This window comes from Oncorhynchus gorbuscha, linkage group LG14 (genome assembly GCF_021184085.1).
Source record: "Oncorhynchus gorbuscha isolate QuinsamMale2020 ecotype Even-year linkage group LG14, OgorEven_v1.0, whole genome shotgun sequence".
Lineage (NCBI taxonomy): Eukaryota > Metazoa > Chordata > Actinopteri > Salmoniformes > Salmonidae > Oncorhynchus > Oncorhynchus gorbuscha.
Genome location: NC_060186.1, coordinates 6,283,878 through 6,293,821, shown reverse-complemented (window position 1 = coordinate 6,293,821; position 9,944 = coordinate 6,283,878). Strand labels below are relative to the sequence as shown.

Here is a 9,944-nt window from a genome sequence, read left to right as displayed (position 1 = left end):
GTCAGGTATACCCTACAGGTACTGGGTCAGCTATACCACGCAGGTACTGGGTCAGATATACCCTACAGGTACTGGGTCAGCTATACCACGCAGGTACTGGGTCAGCTATACCACACAGGTACTGGGTCAGATATACCCTACAGGTACTGGGTTAGATATAACCTACAGGTACTGGGTCAGCTATACCCTACAGGTACTGGGTCAGCTATACCACGCAGGTAATGGGTCAGATATACCCTACAGGTACTGGGTCAGCTATACCACGCAGGTACTGGGTCAGATATACCCTACAGGTACTGGGTCAGCTATACCACGCAGGTACTGGGTCAGCTATACCACACAGCTACTGGGTCAGCTATAGTATTTTGTCTAGGGGAGGGACTTTGGTAGAATGTTCCAGATCTCTTTTGTGCTCTTGACAACTCCATTGCTCATTTCCAAGCCAAACATGTTTGCAGTGACAAGGATTTTGGCATTACAGCACAAACTGACTCAGTCAGGCCAGGGGTCTGAGGTGGTATAGGCTAGCCTTACCAACTGCAGAAACAGACTGACTACAACCTCACAGCACAGTTCACTGGGTACAACCTCACAGCACAGTTCACCGAGTACAACCTCACAGCACAGTTCACTGGGTACAACCTCACAGCACAGTTCACTGGGTACAACCTCACAGCACAGTTCACCGGGTACAACCTCACAGCACAGTTCACCGAGTACAACCTCACAGCACAGTTCACTGGGTACAACCTCACAGCACAGTTCACTGGGTACAACCTCACAGCACAGTTCACTGGGTACAACCTCACAGCACAGTTCACTGACTACAACCTCACAGCACAGTTCACTGACTACAACCTCACAGCACAGTTCACTGACTACTGACTACAACCTCACAGCACAGTTCACTGACTACAACCTCACAGCACAGTTCACTGACTACAACCTCACAGCACAGTTCACTGAGTACAACCTCACAGCACAGTTCACTGACTACAACCTCACAGCACAGTTCACTGACTACTGACTACAACCTCACAGCACAGTTCACTGACTACAACCTCACAGCACAGTTCACTGACTACTGACTACAACCTCACAGCACAGTTCACTGACTACAACCTCACAGCACAGTTCACTGACTACAACCTCACAGAACAGTTCACTGACTACTGACCACAACCTCACAGCACAGTTCACTGACTACAACCTCACAGCACAGTTCACTGGGTACAACCTCACAGCACAGTTCACTGGGTACAACCTCACAGCACAGTTCACTGGGTACAACCTCACAGCACAGTTCACTGACTACAACCTCACAGCACAGTTCACTGGGTACAACCTCACAGAACAGTTCACTGACTACAACCTCACAGCACAGTTCACTGACTACAACCTCACAGCACAGTTCACTGGGTACAACCTCACAGCACAGTTCACTGACTACAACCTCACAGCACAGTTCACTGACTACAACCTCACAGCACAGTTCACTGACTACAAACTCACAGCACAGTTCACTGAGTACAACCTCACAGCACAGTTCACTGACTACTGACTACAACCTCACAGCACAGTTCACTGACTACAACCTCACAGCACAGTTCACTGGGTACAACCTCACAGAACAGTTCACTGGGTACAACCTCACAGTACAGTTCACTGACTACAAACTCACAGCACAGTTCACTGAGTACAACCTCACAGCACAGTTCACTGACTACTGACTACAACCTCACAGCACAGTTCACTGACTACTGACTACAACCTCACAGCACAGTTCACTGGGTACAACCTCACAGCACAGTTCACTGACTACAACCTCACAGCACAGTTCACTGACTACTGACTACAACCTCACAGCACAGTTCACTGACTACAACCTCACAGCACAGTTCACTGACTACTGACTACAACCTCACAGCACAGTTCACTGACTACTGACTACAACCTCACAGCACAGTTCACTGACTACAACCTCACAGTACAGTTCACTGGGTACAACCTCACAGCACAGTTCACCGAGTACAACCTCACAGCACAGTTCACTGACTACTGACTACAACCTCACAGCACAGTTCACTGACTACAACCTCACAGCAGAGTTCACTGGGTACAACCTCACAGCACAGTTCACTGACTACTGACTACAACCTCACAGCACAGTTCACTGACTACAACCTCACAGCACAGTTCACTGACTACAACCTCACAGCACAGTTCACTGACTACTGACTACAACCTCACAGCACAGTTCACTGACTACAACCTCACAGCACAGTTCACTGACTACAACCTCACAGCACAGTTCACTGACTACAACCTCACAGCACAGTTCACTGACTACAACCTCACAGCACAGTTCACTGGGTACAACCTCACAGCACAGTTCACTGACTACAACCTCACAGCACAGTTCACTGAGTAATATTTGACGGTCAGTGCGTACCCTGTCCAGTCTGGCATCGTCGCCCGCTCTCGAAGGAGAAGAGGTTGGAGTCGTAACCGTAGCGACGCAGACAGAGGTAAGGCCACTTGACGGTGTCACGTTTCCTGGTATGGAGGATAAGCTCCTCCTCTGTCAGCTCCATCAAGCCTGAGCCCAACTCATTACCATCGTCATCCACATTTATCACCTGGGGGGGGGAGAGAGAGAGAGAGAGAGAGAGAGAGAGAGAGGTGTAGAGATGAAAGAGAGAGAAAGAGGGGAGAGAGGGGGAATAGAGAGAGAGAAAGGGGGCATAGAGAGAGAGAAAGGGGAGAGGGGGAATAGAGAGAGAGAGAGAAAGGGGGGCATAGAGAGAGAGAGAGAAAGGGGAGAGAGGGGGGGAATAGAGAGAGAGAAAGGGGGGCATAGAGAGAGAGAAAGGGGAGAGGGGAGGGGGGGAATAGAGAGAGAGAGAAAGGGGGGCATAGAGAGAGAGAGAGAAAGGGGAGAGAGAGGGGGGAATAGAGAGAGAGAAAGGGGGGCATAGAGAGAGAGAGAAAGGGGGCATAGAGAGAGAGAGAAAGGGGGGCATAGAGAGAGAGAAAGGGGAGAGAGGGGGAATAGAGAGAGAGAAAGGGGGGCATAGAGAGAGAGAGAAAGGGGGCATAGAGAGAGAGAGAAAGGGGGGCATAGAGAGAGAGAAAGGGGAGAGAGGGGGAATAGAGAGAGAGAAAGGGGGCATAGAGAGAGAGAGAAAGGGGGGCATAGAGAGAGAGAGAAAGGGGGGCATAGAGAGAGAGAAAGGGGGAGAGAGGGGGGGAATAGAGAGAGAGAAAGGGGGCATAGAGAGAGAGAAAAGGGGGCATAGAGAGAGAGAGAAAGGGGGGCATAGAGAGAGAGAAAGGGGGGCATAGAGAGAGAGAGAAAGGGGGCATAGAGAGAGAGAGAAAGGGGGGGCATAGAGAGAGAGAAAGGGGAGAGAGGGTGAGACACAACGGATGAGAAAACCATCAGTGAAAGGAGTCTGTGATAAACACCTTGGGATGGATGTGACAAGACACTTCTAAGTCATATTATACTTGAAGAAAGACCCTGAAGTATCCATCCACTCTGAAGTATCCATCCATGTGATCTCTAATGAATGTTTTACTAACAGGGTTACAGAATGACCCGATTCAATGGTTTATCAGAATTACTACTGTAGCTTCTACTAACAGGTGACCCTCTATATACACTCCACACAGCCATGTACCATACAGTGTTAGCAGTAGCACTAGCATCAGGTCTACAGCACAGTGTTATCAGTAGCACTAGCATCAGGTCTACAGCACAGTGTTAGCAGTAGCACTAGCATCAGGTCTACAGCACAGTGTTAGCAGTAGCACTAGCATCAGGTCTACAGCACAGTGTTAGCAGTAGCACTAGCATCAGGTCTACAGCACAGTGTTATCAGTAGCACTAGCATCAGGTCTACAGCACAGTGTTATCAGTAGCACTAGCATCAGGTCTACAGCACAGTGTTAGCAGTAGCACTAGCATCAGATCTACAGCACAGTGTTAGCAGTAGCACTAGCATCAGGTCTACAGCACAGTGTTATCAGTAGCACTAGCATCAGGTCTACAGCACAGTGTTAGCAGTAGCACTAGCATCAGGTCTACAGCACAGTGTTAGCAGTAGCACTAACATCAGGTCTACAGCACAGTGTTAGCAGTAGCACTAGCATCAGGTCTACAGCACAGTGTTATCAGTAGCACTAGCATCAGGTCTCCAGCACAGTGTTATCAGTAGCACTAGCATCAGGTCTACAGCACAGTGTTATCAGTAGCACTAGCATCAGGTCTACAGCACAGTGTTAGCAGTAGCACTAGCATCAGGTCTACAGCACAGTGTTATCAGTAGCACTAGCATCAGGTCTACAGCACAGTGTTATCAGTAGCACTAGCATCAGGTCTACAGCACAGTGTTAGCAGTAGCACTAGCATCAGGTCTACAGCACAGTGTTAGCAGTAGCACTAACATCAGGTCTACAGCACAGTGTTAGCAGTAGCACTAGCATCAGGTCTACAGCACAGTAGACAAAAGCAGATATGTCGCAGGCAGAGGGCCAGAGTCAGGCTGACTGGTTAATGATTTGACATGTCAGAAACAGCCAGACCAGTCATCCATATTACTGGTATCACATGATCCAACCTAGCTGGCCATTAAAACCAAGCTGTGTCTGGTCTGACTAACACAGTACAGTACCTGTACACATACTATACTGCAGACAGTCTGTATGTCCTTGTAGAAGCCCTGGTTAGAACACTACCACTATATATCCTGAGGTAGGAATGATCCTTTACCACGGGGGGAGGAGGGAGGGACAGAGAGGGGGGACAACAGAGAGGGGGAGGGAGAGAAAGACAGAGGGGGGGCAGAGAGGGGGAACGACAGAGGGGGGGGGGGGGGGGGGGGGTTGGGGGCAGACAGAGAGGGGGAGGGAGAGAAAGACAGAGAGGGGGGACAGAGAGTTGGGGTGGGACAGGGAGGGGACAGAGAGGGGGGAGGGGTAGAGAGACAGAGAGGGAGGGGGACAGAGAGGGGGGAGGGAGATACAGGGAGGGGGTGGGACAGACAGAGAGGGGGGTGGGACAGAGAGGGGGAGGGAGAGAAAGACAGAGAGGGTGGAGGGAGGGAGACAGAGAGGGGGAGGGAGAGACAGAGAGGGGGAGGGAGAGACAGAGAGGGAGAGATAGAGACAGACAGACAGACAGACAGACAGACAGACAGACAGACAGACAGACAGACAGACAGACAGACAGACAGACAGACAGACAGACAGACAGACAGACAGACAGACAGACAGACAGACAGACAGACAGACAGACAGACAGAGAGGGAGAGATAGAGACAGACAGACAGACAGACAGACAGACAGACAGACAGACAGACAGACAGACAGACAGACAGACAGACAGACAGACAGACAGACAGACAGACAGACAGACAGACAGACAGACAGACAGACAGACAGACAGACAGACAGACAGACAGACAGACAGACAGACAGACAGACAGACAGACAGAGACAGGAGGCCAGCAATGTGCTCACTGCCCACAAAATGATGTGGAAACTGAGCTGCACTTCCTAACCTCCTGCCAAATGTATGACCAAATTAGAGGCACATATTTCCCTCAGATTACACAGATCCACAAAGAATTTGAAAACAAACACAATTTTGATAAACTCCCATATCTACTGGGTGAAATACCACAGTGTGACATCACAGCAGCAAGATTAGTGACCTGTTGCCACAAGAAAAGGGCAACCAGTGAAGAACAAACACAACCCATATTTATGCTTATTTATTTTCCCTTTTGTACTTTAACAGAGGGACGGAGAAGAGGGAGGGAGGAGGCAGAGGGAGGGAGGGAGGGAGGAAGGGAGGGAGGAGGCAGAGGGAGGGAGGGAGGAAGGGAGGGAGGGAGGAGGCAGAGGGAGGGAGGAGGCAGAGGGAGGGAGGGAGGAAGGGAGGGAGGGAGGAGGCAGAGGGAGGGAGGAAAAAGAGAAGGGGACCCACCTTGAATTTGCTTTGATGCTTATCAGGGAAGTCTTTGTCAGGACAGCTACAGTAGCTACCCATGTCTCGTTCAGAACACCATCTGACCTCTACAGGACAGAGGAGAGACAACACAGACATTATCACTCAGACTGGAACGGCAACCTGGACAAGCTGACACTGTGAGGATCCCTGGAATCTTTACCATCACGTGTCTGCATTTCAGATCCAACGGATATCAAGACAAATTAACAGCATGGTACTTGCAACTCCAGGGTTGTGGATTCGATTCCCATGGGGGACCAGTACGGGGAAAAGTAGGATAATGTATGAACTCACTACTGTAAGTAAATTACTTGTATGATGCTGTACTTCCCCAAAACGGCCAGCAGAGGGCAGGCTGTAATAACACCACCACACTAACTCCCTTATATCAAGGATCTATCTACTATCTATCTCTAGTGCCCTATATCTAACCACTACTAGTCTCTAGTGCCCTATATCTAACCACTACTAGTCTATCTAACCACTACTAGTCTATCTAACCACTACTAGTCTCTAGTGCCCTATATCTAACCACTACTAGTCTATCTCTAGTGCCCTATATCTAACCACTACTAGCCTATCTCTAGTGCCCTGTATCTAACCACTACTAGTCTCTAGTGCCCTGTATCTAACCACTACTAGTCTCTCTAGTGCCCTGTATCTAACCACTACTAGTCTCTCTAGTGCCCTGTATCTAACCACTACTAGTCTATCTAGTGACCTATATCTAACCACTACTAGTCTGTCTCTAGTCTCCTATATCTAACCACTACTAGTCTGTCTAGTGCCCTATATCTAACCACTACTAGTCTATCTAGTGCCCTATATCTAACCACTACTAGTCTCTCTAGTGCCCTATATCTAACCACTACTAGTCTATCTATAGTCTCCTATATCTAACCACTACTAGTCTGTCTATAGTCTCCTATATCTAACCACTACTAGTCTGTCTATAGTCCCCTATATCTAACCACTACTAGTCTGTCTAGTGCCCTATATCTAACCACTACTAGTCTGTCTCTAGTCTCCTATATCTAACCACTACTAGTCTATCTATAGTCTCCTATATCTAACCACTACTAGTCTGTCTATAGTCCCCTATATCTAACCACTACTAGTCTATCTATAGTCTCCTATATCTAACCACTACTAGTCTATCTATAGTCTCCTATATCTAACCACTACTAGTCTATCTATAGTCTCCTATATCTAACCACTACTAGTCTGTCTATAGTCCCCTATATCTAACCACTACTAGTCTATCTAACCACTACTAGTCTGTCTATAGTCTCCTATATCTAACCACTACTAGTCTATCTATAGTCCCCTATATCTAACCACTACTAGTCTGTCTAGTGCCCTATATCTAACCACTACTAGTCTGTCTCTAGTCTCCTATATCTAACCACTACTAGTCTGTCTCTAGTCTCCCATATCTAACCACTACTAGTCTGTCTATAGTCCCCTATATCTAACCACTACTAGTCTGTCTAGTGCCCTATATCTAACCACTACTAGTCTGTCTATAGTCTCCTATATCTAACCACTACTAGTCTGTCTCTAGTGCCCTATATCTAACCACTACTAGTCTATCTATAGTCTCCTATATCTAACCACTACTAGTCTGTCTCTAGTGCCCTATATCTAACCACTACTAGTCTGTCTCTAGTGCCCTATATCTAACCACTACTAGTCTATCTATAGTCCCCTATATCTAACCACTACTAGTCTATCTATAGTCCCCTATATCTAACCACTACTAGTCTATCTATAGTCCCCTATATCTAACCACTACTAGTCTATCTAACCACTACTAGTCTATCTAACCACTACTAGTCTATCTATAGTCCCCTATATCTAACCACTACTAGTCTATCTATAGTCCCCTATATCTAACCACTACTAGTCTATCTATAGTCCCCTATATCTAACCACTACTAGTCTATCTATAGTCTCCTATATCTAACCACTACTAGTCTATCTATAGTCCCCTATATCTAACCACTACTAGTCTGTCTAGTGCCCTATATCTAACCACTACTAGTCTATCTATAGTCCCCTATATCTAACCACTACTAGTCTCTAGTCTCCTATATCTAACCACTACTAGTCTATCTATAGTCCCCTATATCTAACCACTACTAGTCTATCTATAGTCCCCTATATCTAACCACTACTAGTCTATCTATAGTCCCCTATATCTAACCACTACTAGTCTATCTATAGTCCCCTATATCTAACCACTACTAGTCTGTCTATAGTCTCCTATATCTAACCACTACTAGTCTGTCTCTAGTCCCCTATATCTAACCACTACTAGTCTCTAGTCTCCTATATCTAACCACTACTAGTCTATCTATAGTCCCCTATATCTAACCACTACTAGTCTATCTATAGTCCCCTATATCTAACCACTACTAGTCTGTCTATAGTCCCCTATATCTAACCACTACTAGTCTATCTATAGTCCCCTATATCTAACCACTACTAGTCTATCTATAGTCCCCTATATCTAACCACTACTAGTCTATCTATAGTCCCCTATATCTAACCACTACTAGTCTATCTATAGTCCCCTATATCTAACCACTACTAGTCTATCTATAGTCCCCTATATCTAACCACTACTAGTCTATCTATAGTCCCCTATATCTAACCACTACTAGTCTATCTAACCACTACTAGTCTATCTAACCACTACTAGTCTATCTATAGTCCCCTATATCTAACCACTACTAGTCTATCTATAGTCCCCTATATCTAACCACTACTAGTCTATCTATAGTCCCCTATATCTAACCACTACTAGTCTATCTATAGTCCCCTATATCTAACCACTACTAGTCTATCTATAGTCCCCTATATCTAACCACTACTAGTCTATCTATAGTCCCCTATATCTAACCACTACTAGTCTATCTAACCACTACTAGTCTATCTAACCACTACTAGTCTATCTATAGTCCCCTATATCTAACCACTACTAGTCTATCTATAGTCCCCTATATCTAACCACTACTAGTCTATCTATAGTCTCCTATATCTAACCACTACTAGTCTATCTATAGTCCCCTATATCTAACCACTACTAGTCTGTCTAGTGCCCTATATCTAACCACTACTAGTCTGTCTCTAGTCTCCTATATCTAAGCACTACTAGTCTATCTATAGTCCCCTATATCTAACCACTACTAGTCTATCTATAGTCCCCTATATCTAACCACTACTAGTCTATCTAACCACTACTAGTCTATCTATAGTCCCCTATATCTAACCACTACTAGTCTATCTATAGTCCCCTATATCTAACCACTACTAGTCTGTCTATAGTGCCCTATATATAACCACTACTAGTCTGTCTATAGTCCCCTATATCTAACCACTACTAGTCTATCTATAGTCCCCTATATCTAACCACTACTAGTCTATCTATAGTCCCCTATATCCAGTCCCAGCTAGTTGCTGACATTGACATACAGCACACAGGCCTAACCTATATCCAGTATCCATCAATGTTCCAGGTGCCCTCCCCAGCGCTGGGTCCTGAGTCACACCTCACCATGGCCTGTCCTCATCATGGTCCCCTCACATCAGTCTGCAGAGAAAAGAGATACAGAGATTCAATATTGATGATTTGTCATTCAAATGCACTCCAACACACTACAGATGACAGTCCAATAGAGATGACTCCAACACACTACAGATGACAGTACATTAGTAGAGATGACTCCAACACACTACAGATGACAGTACATTAGAGAGGACTCCAACACACTACAGATGACAGTACATTAGTAGAGAGGACTCCAACACACTACAGATGACAGTCCAATAGAGATGACTCCAACACACTACAGATGACAGTACATTAGTAGAGATGACTCCAACACACTACAGATGACAGTACATTAGAGAGGACTCCAACACA

The 9,944-nt window shown here is 46.2% G+C and overlaps 1 protein-coding gene across 1 annotated transcript in view; it reads right to left on the bottom strand.

The window, feature by feature from the left end:
* frs2a (fibroblast growth factor receptor substrate 2a) overlaps positions 1-9,676 on the bottom strand; it is a 14,682-nt gene extending 5,006 nt beyond the window's left edge. The window contains 3 exon segments of the mRNA XM_046296856.1: positions 2,453-2,639; positions 5,993-6,081; positions 9,510-9,676. Coding sequence (XP_046152812.1) covers positions 2,453-2,639; positions 5,993-6,055 — 250 coding nt within the window. The 5' untranslated portion in view covers positions 6,056-6,081; positions 9,510-9,676.
* Between the last annotated feature and the right edge of the window lie 268 nt (positions 9,677-9,944).